The sequence below is a fragment of the Amphiprion ocellaris genome, chromosome 10 (assembly GCF_022539595.1).
Source record: "Amphiprion ocellaris isolate individual 3 ecotype Okinawa chromosome 10, ASM2253959v1, whole genome shotgun sequence".
Taxonomy (NCBI): Eukaryota; Metazoa; Chordata; class Actinopteri; family Pomacentridae; genus Amphiprion; species Amphiprion ocellaris.
This window is the reverse complement of record NC_072775.1, coordinates 17,500,031-17,519,934: the sequence shown is the minus strand read 5'-3', so window position 1 is coordinate 17,519,934 and position 19,904 is coordinate 17,500,031. Positions and strand designations below refer to the sequence as shown.

The window sequence follows — 19,904 nt, the reverse complement described above, 5'->3', positions numbered from 1 at the left end:
GCTCAAGCTGCAGGACGTAGTAAAAAGGTGGGTGGAAACCTTGATATTTCTAAAGGTGTCGAGTCTCTTAAGGCTCTTAAGGCAGGATAAACATGGATAAACACAGCAATAAGGTTTTAGGAGGTCTAATCAGCAATAAGAGAGCAACTTGTAAAGAAAGTACCTACATCAATGCACCAAAATCAGATAAACCATTTTTTTTATTCCACATTTTCCTTTTACTTGGTAAAACCTGCTGCCGAAATTACCCAAAATGCAACTGACCCACAGTTTTGCCTGAGATTCATGTGTGTTATGCAGTCGGTGGCTATGCTAGCCTTCAGGAGAGATGAGGAGTGGACTACAGAGCTCTGGTACAGTCAGTTCACTTCTTCTCCAGATTTTGTTTTCACTTGAGGACATTTATCAAACTTCACTTAGTCCCTGTAGAGCCACAAAAGGCTTTAAACAACTGTTTTTAACATACACAGTATGACTCCTGTGAACAGTTTCTCTTTAACTCAGTGTGATAAGATTTACTGTTTGTTTAATCAGCCTCTTCTGTTTGGGTTATCAAACCTCACATTACTAACTTGGTCAACTGATAATTTTCTTGAAAGGCGAGATTTATTTAATTTGATTTCAAATTGTATTTAATTTATCTAATGAAGGGTTTTCATATTTGATTTCCCCCGGTACCACACTGCTTAAACACTACGGCTTTTAATAATATTTAATTTAAAAAGGATCCAGCATCTGAAATTGGTTAGAAAACAAAACCCAGCATTGATTTCGTATCTAATTTATTTCTGTCCAGACAGGAGTTTGAGGAAAGGGAGGGTCTTAAGCACATGGTTGTTTTTCTTGAGTCCTTTGGGGTGGGAAAGAAGGATCACAGGGTGAGGAGTCAAGGGGAGGACAAGGTGACTGATTGAGTCGAGGCGTTAGGTCAGCATCGGGCAGCTGAATCAAACCCAACCAGGACTCTCCTCACAACTAACTATGATCAAATACATCATCCAGCTCTGTCAACACATGTGTCCAGCTGGACGCTATATCACTTCCACATGTGCATATGGGCCCGGCTACGCAGCAACACACATTAACAGGCTTATCAGCACACGGCTCACAGCAGAGCGCTGACAAAAGCAGCGTTTTCTCAGAATAATGGATGCATGAAATCAATCTGCGAGTTTCAAAAGGTCATCATGTGCAAAGGAAAGCATATCATCTCTAAAAGGGTCCACAAAAAGAGATTCAACAACGGGACATTAATTGAAAACGGGTGAACACGAGTTGTTTTAAAATTCAAACCGTGTGTGCTTTATACATTAGCCAGATAATTAATGTGCAGCAATCATCACTAGTCGCTTTTGGGATGAGAATTAATCTACACCAATCACCCCATTTCAAAGAAAATGTACCACAAAAAACATGATTCTTTTCAGTATTCTTCCAACATTCATCCACAGTATTTTCAATACAGAATTCAATTATGTGGAACACCTGAACAAACAATATCTCACAGCCAATTATTCAGTGCCTTGGAAACCATTGGCAAACAAATTAGCAATGTTAATGTGAGAGAGTGTCTTGATATTTTTGGCTGCGTATGCTTACAAAGGCAGCAGAGTGGCCCCCCCCCCACTCTACCATTTTGGGCTATTGTTGACTGATGAATTAAACAGGTTGGATTTGATTTGAGAATAAAAAAAGGAAATTTCAGGTGTCAGTCTGCCCTCTCTTCCTCAGACTGGAGTCATCTTCAGACTGCGTTCATTATTGTCAGAAGCTTCTAGGACGTAAAAAATGATGTTTTTGACTACAGACAGCCGTATTTCAGCTTCAGTTTGAGCAGTGCTATTCTGGTTGACATTTCAGCTTCCAGACAGAACAATGAAAAGTTACCATGAGATATCTTGGCAAGGCTATTGCCCTGTGTATTGATTGGGCAAAGGCCCAACATCCCCTCACTAAAAAGAGATTAAAATATCAGACTTGTCTAAGACATTTATGGAGTCGGTGACCTCAGCCAACGCTAAAGTGGAGTACATACATCATAGTCCATCTCTGTGAGCTACACAGTGTCTTGAGTAGCACTGACAGAAAGAGGAAAGAGGGTGAAAATTCAGCTGCACCTTTCTCAGCTAATGCAGGAAGGATTTAGCTACAAATCGTGGGTGTAAATCAACTTAGTTGCTGTTTCATTAAAAATTCACACCACGTCGTTGCATGTAAATGTTAACCACTGTGAGCCGTTGTCTGGGATGCTTCTCTTACACCTTCCTTTTTGGTTAAAATGGATGAGATGGATTCTGTGGGAAAGGCAGGGAGACAAAAGCGTGAAAGATGTGTGTATCCATTCACAGCTCCAGAGGACCTTCATTACAGAGCAAGCAGGTCCTGTCAACGTCTTTTCATTACATGGTCCCATATATCCACCCCTGGTGTCCAAACGGTCCGCTCTGTCGCCTGTCAAGAAAAGGCACTCTCGGGGAAAGTCCTCCTATCTCCTCGATCCCCCTCACCACGTCTGATTCCAGACTGTGAGGCGGGAGAGGCCAGGCAGAAAGGGAGGAATCGTGTTTGCCATCAACAGCTCAAGAGAGTAGCATGGCAGCAAGATTGATGACACCCTCCCTGAAAGTAACAAAAGAACTCCTGTGCACGAGGGCCCGCTTATGGGGCTTGATAGAGTTGTCATCCTCTTAATAAACAGCTCTGATATGTCAGCGGCAGTGGCAGCAGGGACTACACCACGCTCACCCACCAAGCCATGGGCAGGACCACCTACTGGCATCTCAGCACACACAACCGTGGGTGATCTCTCCAGATGGAGGCCCCTGTGGGCGTTAGCAGGGTGATTACTGGAGAAGAATAAATGAATGACAAAAACATCCCTGTCCCTTGATTTCACTGCTGTGAAAGAGAGGCTGCAGGTAAATTATGCAACAACGTCTGTGAAAAATATTAGAATTCATCCTGGTTTTAGTGGGCTGGTGAGTTAATTTGTACATTCTATCATTTAATCATTATATGACATGGGCAGGCAACAGGTTTTTACTGAGAGGCCACTCCTATGGTATTTACAGCAGGTATGTGTAAGACTGAATCAGCTTCATGCCTGACAAGAACAAACGGAACATAAAATATCACATGACAACAATTTCCATGTGACTCACTTGTGCAGCTCACCTGATTAGTTCATTTAAATTACATTCATATTGCAGGTAGCTTGAAATGTTAGTTGAAATTAACATTAGAAGTTTACCAAGCTAATAGTTAGCCTTATGGGCAATTAAATTATCTCTAGTTGGCTATAATAAATCCTAATATAAATCCTAGCATAACTTAATGAATACATATATTAATATATGGGGATAATATGAATTATTAGCAAAGAAACAATGATTAAAGATGGTTAAAGGAATAATTCTGCATTAAGAGGAATATGTGTTTCTTTGTTACTTTGTTAGCTTAGCTAAGATACCTTAGCTTAGCTTAAAATAAAGACTGAAAACAGCAGGGTGGTAGTATGTTTTAGAAAGGATTGGGAGTTACTGCTTTTTTACACTTTAGTTTGTGTAAACAATTCAGATAAACTGCAAGAACATATTTACAGCTCTTAAATGTGTTGGCTAAATGTGAAGCTACTCAGCAACTTGCTAGCACTAGCATTGAAAACAAGAAAACAGCTAGCCTGGCTATAACTAAATGAAGAAAAAAAATCACCAAAATCCACAACTTCTCATTCAAACATTTTGGTTTTCATATAATTTAAACTAAAGAAAATTACATGTTGATTAGTCACAATATTTTAGCAGTAGGCTATCACATTTTCTAAGCTAAGCTAACAGACTGTTCAAAGCATGTATATCAACCCTCCAAATTTATACGGGCAACTGCAAAGATTTAACACTAATTATGTGGCTGTTCTTGTCTGAACTGGATTTCAAATCATATCAAACTGAACTATATAAAAATTCACAATAAAATTAAAAGTCAGGTTGACCCTGTGTTGGGGTGAACACTGTTATGTTTGACAAAATCATTTTTGCATGAAAGTGGAGCAATCTTCACAATCATTATTATCTAGTTGTTGTTTTGTTTAAATAAAAGGAAATAACAGCGATATGGCAATTACATTTTAAATAACATAAAGTAAAGGGAACAATCTGTTTGGCCCAGCTTCAAATCTACCTCATTACATCAAAATGACAGAACAGCAGAACTAAATAACTGTAGCTAAGGTACTGTATTAATATATAGGTGTAATTCTGTCAAATGATGGTAGAAATTGCAATAAAGTAAAATTTTCTAAATTAGAAAACAGCATTAACCACTGCGTGACATTCTTGAATCGGGAAATTTGTGCATCCATATTTTCCAGATTTTTTTAAAACTAGGTTGGCAGCTTCTTAAATATTTTCAGTGAGTAGCTAACTGTGACTTCAGCTACAACGGGTTCACAGTAAAGAAAAACATAAATAACCAGATTTAAGGCACATTCAAACAGAGTGTCATCAGATAATACATTACTGGCACTGTGATTTCATTACAGTCATAAAAAATAAAGTGCCAACACTTTACAACATGTAAGTTCTCAGAGGTACAAATAGCTACAGTAAACTAAACTCATTAAAAAATTAACTCAGAAATTTTTTTTTCATAAAATACTTAAACTAACACCGTATTAAATGTTTTGATACTGACAGATTTCCGAATTTTAAAATTGGAAGCCAAGTGAAGTGAACGTTGCTAAACTGACTGACTGCAAATTGACATGAACTAGCTATAAGTTTACACTTGTACAGGTGAGGAGTAATATACAGTTTATGATGTTAAAAACTATAATAAAGTTAAAATTGTTAATGCCTGTCCGTCATCTGTAATAATAATAGCAAATTACAAATTAAAAACAAAATAAAGCTGTAGATATCCCATATAAATGTCACAGGCCAAAATGACAAAATACCATGAAAATAGAGCAAAAAAAATCATTTTATATAGTCTGCCACTTACAATAGTCACTTATTTTTCACCAGAAGCGTTGTTGTCTCTGTCACGATTCAATCTGCAGCACACTCCCCACACGCTGTATAATACCTAGTTAAAGCCAGCAGGGTGTGAAATGGTATTTGGAAATAAATGAAACTGACTATGAAACAGTGGAGTTGGGAGATATTGCCATGTCAAGATGACAGACAAGTCCTGGAATGGAGCAAAAAAGTTATTATCCCAAAGAACAGCAAGGCTGGATTAAATATAACCCATGATGCCTCACGCTGCTCTGCCTTCATCCTTGCCAGTACCGGAGAGAGAACATAGACAAAAATCTGGCAAAGGCAACAATCGCAGCTGCAGCTGTAGAGCTCCCGCTGATTTTCATTTGAACAATCAATAGTTTTTCATGCTGCCATGCCAATAAGTGTTATTGCAAAGTGTTTGGTTATTGATGCTCCATATAAAGCGTTTTGAAGGAGCTTTAGAGGAACACAATCCCTCGAGGCTACTCCTGGCCTGATTTACAGCTGAACTGATGAGTCACAGAGGACATGCTGGGCATTGAAATAGCGACAAGTATGTTGTCAGCCTTATTAATTTTTAAGGTAGAGTGTTGTCCTGTGGTTTGCAGAGGACATGATGATATATGACGACCGGGGGAGCGCGGGGGTTAGGGCCTAATTGTTAAAAGGTTGAGTGGGGTGAAGGTGTAAGGAGGGTGGAGGGGTATTCATCAGCCTCCGTGCTGAGTGACGGAGCTGCAGACCAGAAAGTGAGCATAAAGTCTGGAGAGAAAGTTTGTGCTGCTCTTTACTCAAAATCCTTTCCTGAGAATATAAAGTTGCAACTCCAAAGGAAGAGTCACAAGGTCACAAACATCCTTCATGTGTATCTCTGACTTCATAAATCTACCTTCAATTAAAATTGATATCAGTGGTAAAAATAGAAACCACTGTACTCAACCCTGTCAATTCAGTTTCCTCTATAGAGGCATTCAATTATATTTTGACAAACCAGTTTGCATTTCATCATGCGAGATCTGACATGTAGTAATTGTCATCAAAGCGAACTGTGAATGTCACTATTAAACTAACAGAATTACAGTCTTGGTTGGTTTTGCAGGAAGTTCTTTAGTTTTATTGCTTCCCTGCTGGATGTATATGCGTTCAATATGTATAAATTTACAGGTTAAAGATCAAAATGTTATTTATTTGCTCATTGATTCAACATACTGTAAAAAGCCATGGACTTGACTTGTGTCATACGAGGTTCTACACTGGTAGCTGCTGCCCTCTGGTGGAAAATCAAATGGTTTCCGTAAACAAAGAAATCTCTATTTTGGTTTTTCACACCACTCTACACACCTAATCCTCCACACATTTTAGTCACTGTCATTTGTAGGCTTAGTTAAATATCAATGTAAAACAAAAAGTTTTCCAGATATGTCAATTTTGAATGTTTGAAATAGTTTAAATAAGCATTTTCTGTAGTACTGATAAAACAATACCTGCTGTACTTGAAACCTCAAACATGTCTGCATTGAGCCCAGAAGAATAGTAATAATCTCCATCTGATTTTTAAATATCTTTGTAATTCAAACATTCATTAGATAGTACTTTCTTCAACAATGTGACAGCTCTATTAAAAACAAATCTGGTTTAAAGAACTCACAAGCTTTAATCTGCAGTCTAAGATTGAAAAGCATTTAAATTCAAATCAACCTAAAAATCCCAAAAGCCTGCTGTACTAGTTATAATTGCTCTCTAACCTTTATTTCCCATTGCCATGCCATCTGAAAAACCTGTCTGCTAAGAACTTTTGTGACACAGTTTAGCTCCTGATAACTGCTTAATCCTCTGAACCCCAAGACTTTCTTACACTTTTTTTTGTAATCACTGTAGGCTTATTTTTCAACACAGTAAAAAGTAAAGCACCACTACTGTAACAGTACAATGTGGCTAGAAGTAGAGAGAATTCAAAAATACAACTTGTGCTGTATGTGCACAGCTATAGTGACAGAAATCATAAAAAAGAAGAAATGAAAGTTTAATTCATTTGATTGCTTTTTTTTCCAAACAGAAACTGACATGTACAATAAAAGTGGTGAAACAATGGTGGCTAATTTTACCAGTTGCATTCTTACAACCTCTATAAAGTAGGTGTTTTTAACACTGTATGTCAGCAGTAGAAAGGTGTTTGACCAGGTTGAATGTATCTTCCAACAACTTGCCTCTGTGTATCCTTTTTGAACTGTACTGATTTTTTTAAAGTCTTATTTTCCTCTTTGCTCTGTGGAAACTCTGCCGTTTCAGAATTTTTGTCATGGCTTCTCAGTTGCACTAAGGAGACAGAATTTAGTTTTTTATGGAACCTCATTCAAACAGTGTCTTTTTAAGCACTTTTTAAAATATGATGCATAGAACTAAGTGGCTATGACTAAAGACCACAATTTTAAATATTTTTCCTGACAGAACTGTATTTGACACCTGATTAGTTTGCAGACCATTGAAAAAAAAAAGTATTTTTTACTTTATATTTTAGCCACATAGCTACATATTTACTGCTTTAAACTAATAATCGCAAGTGTCTGCAAGTACAGTTTTATTTAGTTAAATGATATAAAGTACAAATCATTGAACTAAATAAAACTACTCACATAAATACATAAATAAATGTCCCAGTGTGAAGGCGGGGGTATGCCATTGGACTAATTGTTATATAATATTGCATTAGTGCATTTGTGGGCAGATATAATTGGTAAATTAATACATTTGCTTGAAAAACAGTCGGTTATGTTAAAATTACAATATTACAATCTCTAAGAAAAAATTAGATGTCAAAATGCAATAAAACAATGATTACATTGTCTAAAATAATCTTACACTCAGTTCATTCATTTATTTAAGTGGATGCATTTCTTATAGGGGCTTTAAAATTCAAGTAAGTTATGCACTTACTGCCAAATCATATTTCATCTCATCTTTAATTTCCCTTTTAACTAAATGACAGTCCATTTGTCTGCCTTGTAAGCCTGCTTCTACAAATTAACACTTGTCATTCTAAAATATTTAACAGGTTCCCACGTACAGAGAGAGAACCGGTACACTCACCATGCAGTAATCTCCTTTGGTGTTGATGAAACTGGAAAATACTGCATTTATCTTGGCATCACAAAGCAGATCTCTGTGCTCTTTGCCTTTACAGTCACATACTTTGATATGTTTATCTACATCAGGACAGTTATATGTGGAAAAATCTGTTTGATAAAGCGACGCGGGAACAAACTGATCAATGTAAACACAGGAAAGATCCTTCACTTGTATTATCAAATGGGTGTTATTATATCCAAGTGACTTCTTCAGTCGATATTCAAAAACGTCTACAGCACAAAGAATATATTTGAGAATAGGAGATATTTCAGAATTTAAAATTGTTAAATTAAAGACCTTTTTAAAAAATATTAGACACAAGGGATAACAAAACTATTTATACTGCATATACACATATATCAAATATAGTGCTGTGTTTAGTTTCTGCACTGTCTAATTTTATGATTCAGTTTATTATTTCTTTCGTCTGAGCTAACCTCATATGACATATTTGATTTCCCTCTAGGTCTGGTTTGTGTTCTGATACAGTGAAGGATTCAGCCTAATAAAAACCTTTTATGACCAATAAATATAATAAATGTATGTCAGTCTGAAGAAACATTCCCATCGACAGAGACAGGATTGCTCTCCACTACATATCATGTGGGAAAATGCAAATTTTTCAGTTGTAGTTCACACTCAAGGCATTGTTTTTACTTTAAAGTCTAGTACTGTTCAGTGTTTTTAACTAGTGGGAAAAAAAAAACCTTCTTCTGCATTCCCCAAAGCTTCAGGTCAGCCACTATTTAAACAACATTGCCCTTTTTTAGACTCCCAGAGTATCTGACTATCTTTGTACAGTATTTTAGTTTCCAGTTCTTTCTCTCTGCTCCTTAGAAAATACATGAAATGCTTCTAGCAGATTGTCTAATAAAATCTGATGGGCTGTGACAATATCTGTTTTGTTTTTTTTTTCCATGATGATGTCACTTTCATGTTGTTTTTTGTAGTACAGCCTGACCAATACTGAATTGTTGGGGCAATGCTGATTTTCAGGTTGATATTTGGTTAGTATTCTTTACATATATATATAAAAAAACATACAATACCACTCAAAAGTTTGGGGTCACTCAGACAATTTCATGTTTTCTATGAAAACTCACACTTTAATTCAAGGGTTTTCTAATCATCAATTAGCCTTTCAACACCATTAGCTAACACAATGTAGCATTAGAACACAGGAGTGATGGTTGCTGAAAATGTTCCTCTGTACCCCTATGGAGATATTCCATTAAAAATCAGCTGTTTCAAGATAAAATAGTCTTTTACCACATGAGCAATGTTGTGACTGTATTTCTGTTTAATTTAATATTATCTTCATTTGGAAAAAAAATGCTTTTCTAAAAAAAAGGATGTTTCTAAGTGACCTCAAACTTTTGAACAGTACTGTATATACACATACATACATACATACATAATGTCAGAATTACACTCAGATTAGTGTTCACTAACTTCCCAGCGATGTATTCCTCAAACTAGTTAGCAGTTTACCATGAAGACGCCACTTGACTCCACACCATCATCTGTAACGTGCTCTGCTACATGTGCTGCAGACAGTGCTGAGCATGTTACAAGCAATGTAGTAGTTGTTGCTCTGCTGGACAAATTCTATTTTGCCTCATTATGTTCTGCAATAAACAAACAAAAAATCTTTTATATTGATGCATCTCTGACAACATGAGAGGTGATGCAGACTGATGCATCAAGCTCTACTTAGTAAACCAAAACAGAAAAAAGCAAAGAAGGAAATAGCAGCTCATAAACCTGTCGCCACTTTGTTGTTTCCCGTCGTCTCACATATATCTTTGCACTTCAAGTAGAACTGGTGAGGAGAAATGTTCTCTAAGATGGAGAGTCGTGTCTCTTTGGTTGCTGTGGTTTTCCCTGATTATTAGGCTCCAGTTCACAGAAAAACTCACAACAGACTGGTGAGGCAGCTGGCTTCATGCCCTCAAGCAAATGTGACAAAGAGGAATCTGTGAAAACTCAACATGTTGCGTCTGTCTGAGTACAGAGACACTTAAAGTGGGCTGTGAGTTTAACAACAAGGATGGGGTACTTCTCTACAAGGAATGTATCATTTGTCAACCATCACTAGAGCTGTATTGCGGTATTATGCGTACCTTGAACACATTATGTCATCATTTTTAAAGTAATCTCTTGTCCAAATTAAAGATTCAGATTAAAAACTTACACAGTGAGTCACATCCTTGTTTGTAACACAGTGGAAAACAGCGTCAGGTATGAAAGTCCCTCGTTAGACACTGATTTGACCCCTAAAAGCTCATCTGAAGTTACAGATTTACATTTTTTCCATGAGTGTAATTCCTTCTTGCCTTAAAATTCAGTAAATGTAAATCTTCACTATTGCCTCATCTTGAATGTTACGATTTTTAAAGCCCCCTCCTCTCTCCACCCACTCACTGCAGCTAGAGCACACCAGCTCACCTACAATTCTGCTTCACCACTGTGAAACTATAATGATTTAAAGTAAGCCCTACACTGCAAGTAAACAGGATTGATACTTAGGTTTGTTACAACCATGGCTTTGACTGCTTATTTGCTCATGGAGTGTCTCCTATCATATGGAAAAACCCCATATGGACTGACACTACCAGTCAAAAGTTTGGACACACCTTCTCATTCAATGCTTTTTATTTATTTGTATAGCTTTCTACATTGTAGATTATTACTAGAGATTCACATTGTTTTGTTTACAAAATAATTTCATATGTATTCTCTCATAGTTTTGATGTCTTCAGTATTAATGTATAAAACAATTAAATAAAAACCACTGAATGAGAGGGTGTGTCCAAACTTTTGACTGGTAGTGTATTAACAAGGTTATAAAACTTGAATTCACCAGAAGGGGGCTTTAAATACTATTCTGATCTTAACAAAAGAATCTTGAAGTGTACTTATTAGCATCTTTCTGACGTTTCACCTACATCTCATAGTCTTTATCAGCTGGAGTTATCTGTGTTGCCATGGTAACAGTTCAGGCTATGTTTTTACTCAGGTCATGTGACAACAGGTGAGGGAATACTATACTATACCATGCTCTCTTCAAGACTGTCCGAACAATAAAGTGATTTCACAACATAGGTCATCTCATAGCATTTAACATAGTAAGATACAGATCTTATGAATCTTAAACAGAGAACCCGACAATCTAAGATTCCTTTAGATTCTCTATGAGCAAGCAGTCAGCGACGATGGGAAGAACCAAAAAAACATAAACAACTAAAATATTGAGGGGGCTGCACAGTGGCTTTGTGGTTAGCACTTTGGCCTTGCAGCTAGAAGATCCCCAGTTCGCGTCCCGGCTTGGGATCTTTCTGCATGCGCGAGTTTTCTCCGGATTTTCTCCAACTACCTCCCACAGTCCAAAAATATGCTGAGGTCAATTGATAATTCTAAATTGTCCATAGGTGTGAATGTGGGCGATTGTTTGTCGCTATGTGTATCCCTGTGACAGACTGGTGACCTGTCCAGGGTGCTCCCTGCCTTCATCCTACGTCAGCTGGTATAGACTGCAGCCCCCCTGCTACCCTCATGAGGATTAAGCGGTGTGTAGGTAATGGATGGATGGTTAAATATGGATGGAAAAATAATACTTCTGACAGAACCAAGTTCAGGAATAAGGCAGCCATCTGCCTTGACTGGTTGGGGTGAGAGTGAGGAATGGAGAGGAGATGGAGACCAAGCAATACAGACAGAACAATGAATATTATATATGATTTCAAAAGAAACCTGAGGTATTCCAGTTGACTAAACTTTTGGACTTACAGTCTTAAGTACAGGTAGAGGGAACTCTCGGGTCCTCCAGCACTAAGGTGATGCAGGTCTCAGAAGGGAGTCGGGGTTAATGCAGCATCAGATTCTTCCTCCTCATCTTCTTCACTGTTCAGCAGCTCTTCATCCACCAGGTGGTGCTCTGCAACCACTGAACTCCAAATCTGAGCAGAAAAATACAGCCGAGGGAAGCACAGGAGAAACTGTGATGTAATGTATGATTTCAGTCGATGACTGATGAGGGTTTCTTCATCTTTTACGTGAAAAAAACGTTTGAGAGAAAGCCGGAGGCTGTTCAAACAATCAACAAAACTATAAAGAGAATATGAAAGGATGTAAGGAAGATGTGATTTCATGTCAACGTTACACGGAGGAGAAAGTTAATATGGTAAATTCCCCACTTTGAATCCAGGGCACAACTTTGCCAGGGGGCTGCAGGATGATAAAATGCACGTTTGTGGTGTCAGAGATGGTTGTTGTGTATTTCTGCCTCTAATGACAACACAAAGACACACTGCAGCACAGTCCCAGGTGGTGCGGTGTGGCATTTCTGCCCCGGGTTCTTAGGAAGTTCTCACGAGGACTTTAATCATGTACCAGGACAAAGTCTAGTCTGGGTAGAACAGGAAGAAGGAATTGGCAGCGATGGACAACAGATGACATAACACTGTCTGGACACACTGGCATTAGTTGAAGTGACCAATGTTTGTGTTTCTTTGAACAATCTGCTCCTGGTGTGTACTTTGTTCATACACCGTGTCACCATGCCTTTACCTAGTAGCTACAATGACAGAATTGTTCCTGCAGCACCACCTTTACCTAAAAGTCCAAAGCAATCTTAATGCCACTGGGTGAGCAGGTCTCTGAAGGAATCAGGCCTGAGGTGACGTCTTCATGCCCTCTGACACTGAGGGACCAGCCAGCTGAGCCTGCTGACCGCTGATTTGCAGAAAGCATCCAACAAAGCTCCTCTGAGGTTTTGATTGCTACTACGTTATTAACCCTAACAGTGAATTAAAATAAATGAGTCATTTGACAGGGAAAAAACCAACAATTTTAACAGTCAAAGTCACTTATATATCTCTGATTGTCGCTTCTCTATTGTGAGGATTTGCTCATTTTCTTTATTTTAAATCACTCTAAGCTGAGTGTTTTGGGGTTTAGGGGCTTTTGGTGAAACGGTATAAGACACATGAAGACATCAACTCAGAATCTAGGAAACTCTGGTGGACATTTTAATACCCTTCCTCCATATTTATTGACAAAATTATAAATCAATTAGTCAAAAATGTTACATGATAGAATCCTTACTGATGAAAGTATCCCTGTTTTTGCTCTGTCCACTCTGCTGCTGTCACACTGCAATTTTCCCAGCTGTGGGAGTAATAAAGGATTATCTTATTTCATCTCATCTTAAGTACGTGTCATTTTCAGGAGCTGCAGCTGAATCCATCAAACATATGCGCACAGAGTGTCTGTGATGACAGATGTGGTCTCTTTCAGGATGTCCTCATGCACAGATCCGTCAGGAATGGCTGGACAAGACTAAAAATAATACAAATCATATGCTGGAGCCTTCACAGTCACCAGATTTCTACCCTGTGGCAGATTTCTGACTAGCTGTTAGGCAGCACTCACAACAAATGATGGGGTGTTTTGTGAAATAACTACAGGCAGATTATCAGGCCAATAACGTGGTCTTTATGCTTCTAACAAACAAAAATATCTTCACCTTTGATGCAAACGCTCACACTAATTGAGAGCAGAAAATGACGAGAAAGTTGCAGAACAGCGCGTAAACTCAAACACGTCTCTGCATTGTTTATTGTGTCAGTGCTGCTCATTATGGATGCATTTTACGCATCACTTTCTCGTGCGCCCCAAGCCTGACTGCACCAGCGGATTTTTCATGGTAAGATTATATAACCTCCCACTAAAACCAGCGTACTCCTGCATAGATTTCCACCACACGGTGGCGTCTTGGACCGAGCAGTACCTGATGCTTGAGTTGTGTTGTACATTTTGTCCCACACATTTGAGCCCAGCTCCAACAATGGAGCACGTTTCCAGAGAAGTGACCGTCTCCTTGTCTCATTTTTTGTGTCCTTTCGGGGATTCTGCCTCAGATTTGAGTCTCCCTGTGAGGATGAAGATGCTCACACACAGAGATGAGGGTCACACATAGTAACATGCGGCTCTGCTCCTAGAGAGGGCGTTGCTTCTGTGCTCAGCTCCGTCCAATCACAGGCCTGTACGAGCCTTCAATCACTCGGAGTAAACACGCTGTCGTCCCTTAACCAATCACAGGCGCAACGTCCCCAGTTCCTGCTCTTATAAATGCGCCTGGATCCGAAGTCTCGGTACCGGAGAATGAGAGAAACACTAGCGAGGTTTCACACAAAGAGACATTGGACCTGCCAGTCCTTTAGTTTTTATTTCAATTTTCTTGTTTCACCAGGTAATTGGTTTTTTTTTCCCATCTCTTTCTTCCTTGGTTCTCTGTTTAACTTAGAGCTCTCTGTACCAGAGTTTTCATTGTTACTGGCTTTTACTTAAACAATGAATTCTGACTTAACATGTGCTTTTTTCCTTTCAGTGGCTCCAGCTGTTGATTTAGGATGTTTTGCTTGGTTTTCCTCGGGTTTAAATCAGACTTTTACATATAGGTATAAGGTGATGGATGGCAACGAGGAAGCAATGATGTAATATTGCTTTATTGTTGCAGTCAACTAGGCCATAGCAACCACGATAACAACAACAGGATGTAGAGAAGGAAGAAATGCAGAAGCTGTTTGTCACACTATGTTAGCTTCTTGCACTATGGTTTTTATCTTGAGCCATCCTTTGTGTGCCGACAGTCTGCGTCGTGAAATGTAATCTTATTTGTCAGCACAGATGGCGGAAAAGTCGCCTTTTGTTTTGTTTCCAAAACGACAAAAAAGGGAGAAAATCCTGGAAATGCGCCTTATTTTACATCCTCAGCGCGTTTTCATCCCTTTTCCTTTCTAGAAGTGAGAAAAAGGCAAAACAATGGTGCTGTTTTTGTATTTCTGCCCCCCCACCCCAAGCCTGGTTATGCAACATATGATCCAGAGCGCACCGCGGTCTCATACCTGCTCTCCTCTCCTGTCCTCTCATTCTCAGGTGTGTTATAGTAGCAAATACGATGGCCGTGTCCGCCAGCGCCAGCTTGAGTAAAGCTGTGAAGAAGCAGTACATGGAGCTCCCTCAGGGGGATAAAGTCCAGGCCATGTACATTTGGATTGATGGAACCGGAGAGGGGCTCCGATGCAAAACCAGGACGCTTGATTTCGAGCCCAAAAGCATCGAAGGTAAGCATTGCAACCTCCTGACTCTCTCTGAAACTGCAGTAAATGTCTGTCCTTCAGTGTACCTCAGCTGCTCTATTCCTGCTCCAGATCTGCCTGAGTGGAACTTTGATGGCTCCAGCACCTACCAGTCTGAAGGCTCCAACAGCGACATGTATCTGATCCCTGCTGCCATGTTCCGTGATCCATTCCGCCAAGACCCCAACAAGCTGGTCCTGTGTGAAGTGATGAAGTACAACCGCAAACCTGCCGGTAAATAAAGCAGCTCTGAAGTGTATATAATGAATGAAAAAAAAAATAATCTGCAACACTGTGGCATAAATGGCACAAAATGCAAAGGTCTCATTACTGTAAAATTATCCAACAAAGTCTAATCATTTAAGATTGACTTTGATTCTAGGGGAAGTTGGGACAACTAAACTACTGGACAAAAAGCAATGATGTGATTGGCCTGAGGGTGCAAGGTGGGCGGGGCTCTAATTTAAAGGGGGACTGTGGAGGGAAAAAAAACACATTTGGGATCTGAAAATGCTCAGAACTGTACATTTTCGAGTGTTTGTTGTTGCTGTACTTCTATCTTTGTCATTGATAAACAAACATACTCAGAGCTGAAATGAGCCACCTGCTGAACTTATGGTTTCTGATAAGCTGTTCAAATAGAATAGACAGATGCATCCATTGTTGAAATATGACAGCCAGTTGTGTGCCCATTTGAACTCAATGCGTAGACACAAATATGCATACACTAATTCTCGTGAACACAGGAACTTAGTTCAAAGTTGGTTTTTACATGTAGAAGTGATGGATGGATGGATCAGTAAAGTATCCATGCAACTAAATTCTGTCAAACAAATTTCAAATCAAACCACAACTGAGGGACTCTTTTGCAATTAACGTGGGGCATTTTATTACTATTAAGAGAATCTCACTTTTATATCTCTTGGACCCTGAAGCAAATCTTCAATTACTCTTATGATAGAGAAGGAAATACTTGAAAAATTATTAAAGTTTTGTGTATTTTGCTTTGGCAAATGGATTTTTGTGCATTGGCATTAGTCCTCTAATCTAGAAGCTTCTCTCTGCAGAAACCAACCTTCGGATCACGTGTAAGAAGGTGATGGACATGGTGGAGGACCAGCATCCCTGGTTTGGCATGGAGCAGGAGTACACCATCCTGGGCACAGACGGACACCCATTCGGCTGGCCATCTAATGGATTCCCTGGACCTCAAGGTAAGCAGCTAGTTTTAAAGTGTTTGTATTGATGTACTTCCTGCATGGAAAGTAAGCTGGAGTAGTTTAACAATTTGCATATTTGCAGGTCCATACTACTGTGGCGTGGGAGCTGACAAAGCCTATGGCAGAGACATAGTGGAGGCCCATTACAGAGCTTGTCTGTATGCTGGAGTCCAGATTTGTGGCACAAATGCAGAAGTGATGCCTGCTCAGGTAATGATAAAAACCTCACACGTGTTTGGATGTGACCTTCAGGTAAAATGTCACATGTACTGATGAGCTGCTCTGGTGTGTTCAGTGGGAGTTCCAGGTTGGACCTTGTGAAGGGATCAACATGGGCGATCATCTGTGGGTGGCCCGCTTCATCCTGCACCGTGTTTGTGAAGACTTTGGTGTTGTTGCCTCATTTGACCCCAAGCCAATCCCTGGTAACTGGAACGGTGCTGGCTGCCATACAAACTTCAGCACGAAGGAGATGAGGGAGGATGGTGGATTAAAGTGAGTAGCCAAAGCTTTAAAGCGTTGCGTTGACTGTTCTGCCAGTGCAGTATTTTAGCAGGGGATGAACCTTTTCTTTTATGTGTCTCATGCGACTCTTGACATGTCTGCTTTCAGGGCTATCGAAGATTCCATTGAGAAGCTTGGGAAGAGGCACCGCTATCACATTCGTGCCTACGACCCCAAAGGGGGGCTCGACAACGCCCGCCGACTCACCGGCCACCATGAAACTTCAAACATCAATGAGTTCTCTGCCGGTGTGGCCAACCGCGGTGCCAGCATCCGCATTCCTCGTAACGTTGGCCAGGAGAAGAAGGGCTACTTCGAAGACCGTCGCCCGTCTGCCAACTGTGACCCGTACGGTGTGACCGAGGCCCTGATCCGCACCTGTTTGCTGAGCGAGGAGGGAGACGAACCTGCGGATTACTAAACCCACCACTCATGGACTGACTCCCACTGCCCTCCTGACTCTATCTTTTCTTTAATCTAGTACTGTATTTTTTTTTTCTTTCTCTCCCACTGAGATGATTTAACCTGCATTTAATGGCTTAAAGTTGGCTGGTCAACTTAAAATATGACAAGGTAATGATATCCTTGGTAGTTGTGAGCTGGTCATGGCAGGGTATGTCTTTCCCCTCATCTTTAGAAGGGATTGGCTTTTGTAACACTGTTTTATAGCCCATGTCATATCATTCCCTTTTTCGTCTGTTGGTGACTAAAAAAAATGAACTAAAGCACATGGACACTGCAGAGTTAGGCTGCTGAGGCTGGACAGCATGTGTAACTTAATAAATCTGACTAGTTCATGTATTGTTAATATATGTTGACCTGCCTTTTCAAGTATCCAGTCTTCAATGTTACTAATTCTCTCATTTTATGAAGTGTCTATTTTTAAATGGCAACGTTTTGATGTCTTCAGATTTTGACACACTGGGTCAACTTGTATGGTACACTTTGTAGATGTCTGTACCCAGACGTAAGTTGTTAAAATGTGGTGGATCTGTCCATAATGCCATTTGTAGATTTCCTCAAGGAGTTTTATCCTTTTGTTAACTTGCGATATTGTAATGCACCTGATTTTGGTAAAACATCAAGTTTACTGAAGCTGGTGTTTTTTATTGATACATTTTAAAACCTTTATTTTTATCACAACATGGCTGTATGACTCTTCACTTCAAAACTTTATGCAAGTTGTTGATTTAGAGGACACGATGCTTATTCACTTTCTTACAGACACCTAGATAAGAGGTCTGGTAAACATGAGGTGACAGCTGGCAACAATTAGCAGCTATTTATTTTAGCTTAAAGACTGGAGATGAGGATAAACACTTCATCTGGCTCTCCAAAAGCCCCTAAAGTTCACTAGTTAACACACTGGTAATCAAGTTTTGTGACTGTTAGCAGTTTTCCTTTATCAGTCATTATGCTCAGCTAAATATTTACAAGCTTCATCTTTAAATTTACAGTACAAACATTAAAACACGAACTCCTTAAAGCAATATATTTCCTGAAATGCCAAATAGGATAGAACTGCACTTGACTGTTCCAGCTGCAAATTGACTTGTAGAGCAAATGATTCATAAAACTTGAGTCACACTCAGGAGTCTGTCAACACATGAATTGATCGTCTTGTGAAAACTACAGTTAACTGAAAGGAACATGACTGTTTGCAGTCGGCTGCAGGAAGAGTTCAGGCTGCTCTCCAGACTGTGCGCTAAATGCTCACATTTGTAAAAGCTGTCCAAACAGCTGGTGCGGCAGCTTTTCACTGTAAGCTGTAAACATGAGGGAGGAAAAAAAACAGTAAAATGAAGGAGCACCTAAAGGCAACTCTTGTAAAGGCACTCTGCCGGTGTTCTCTTTCGTCAGACGTTCTGATGTTATAGTCTGGCTGATATCTTGGCAGCACCTCAACAGCAGCTTTGTTCTGGCTTGTTGTTGGGACTCTGTGGGCAGTAACTGGAAACTGGTGTGCTCACGAGACAGTTATTAGACTCCTTCACTACCACAGCCTCAGGCCAATATTCCCAGAAGTGCTGTGTCATAAACAACTACACAGAACCATAGACTGCTATGATGCAGAAGTAGACTTAACTTTGTCTGGATCCTGTTATTAACAAAAGAACAAACTTGAAAAGGAAGTTTACACTTCAGTTTTTTAGTTGAAGGCTGAGCTGAATTTGGGATAAATTTCTACCAAAAACACAATATTAGATACAATCAGCTGATCCAAAGTGTAACTGTAGATCACTACAGTAAATATTTCCTGGTACATCAGCTTGTTTATACCATCAGCATGTGTTGTTTGTGACCAGGTTCTGCACTATGTTAAGAACACATGTGCAACTTCAGCTGTTTTTAAACCAAACCTGTATTTGGGAAACACTTTGGAGTCACAGCTTCACAGATGTAAACACCGAGATGAGATTCTTTGTTTTACCACTGCCAGACTAGTCACACTTCACAAGCAGCACACAACATCCTCATGTCACGAGACAAACATTTACTTCAACTGTCCCGATTCGTCTTGGGGGAAGGGCCATAAAGTTTGCTTTGAGACCTTTCCCCTACATCCCAGCTGCCCTCACAACGCAGCGTTCGTCAGCTCACTGATTGGCTTTTCCAGGAACAAGTTAACCAATCATAAAAGTCCAAGGGCAGGTTCAGTCCTGTTTCAGAGGATGTCCTTTGGTCTGAAGCCAACACGTGCACTCAAACTTTGTTTTGGTCTTTTTTTGGTCAAGTGCTGAACCCCTCCACCCTGTAAAGTTTGCTTAGTGCATGCTTTTGCTGAGTTCAGGAGTTTGTGACAGACTTTTGACGACATTTGCAGGAAGCAAAACAAGCAAGAAAAAAAAAAACAAGTGTTAAACAATACTATGAAACTTTACATGGAAGAATGAACATTCCATAAC

The 19,904-nt window shown here is 39.5% G+C and overlaps 1 protein-coding gene across 1 annotated transcript; it reads left to right on the top strand.

Annotated features, from left to right (window-relative positions):
* Window positions 1-14,227: 14,227 nt before the first annotated feature.
* On the top strand, window positions 14,228-18,141 carry LOC111570141 (glutamine synthetase). Its single transcript, XM_023272726.3, has 7 exons — window positions 14,228-14,385; window positions 15,072-15,259; window positions 15,347-15,508; window positions 16,342-16,488; window positions 16,577-16,704; window positions 16,790-16,989; window positions 17,107-18,141. The coding sequence occupies exons 2-7, from the start codon at window positions 15,094-15,096 to the stop codon at window positions 17,417-17,419; spliced, it is 1,116 nt and encodes a 371-aa protein (XP_023128494.1). The 5' UTR covers window positions 14,228-14,385; window positions 15,072-15,093; the 3' UTR covers window positions 17,420-18,141.
* The last annotated feature ends 1,763 nt before the right edge of the window (window positions 18,142-19,904 follow it).

Excerpts from the sequence above, each read along its gene's own strand:
- LOC111570141 (XM_023272726.3), top strand. The coding sequence starts at position 15,094 with ATGGCCGTGTCCGCCAGCGCCAGCTTGAGTAAAGCTGTGAAGAAGCAG. Across the intron at positions 16,489-16,576 it reads TGGATTCCCTGGACCTCAAG|GTCCATACTACTGTGGCGTG; the intron begins GTAAGCAGCTAG and ends GCATATTTGCAG. Across the intron at positions 16,705-16,789 it reads CAGAAGTGATGCCTGCTCAG|TGGGAGTTCCAGGTTGGACC; the intron begins GTAATGATAAAA and ends TGGTGTGTTCAG.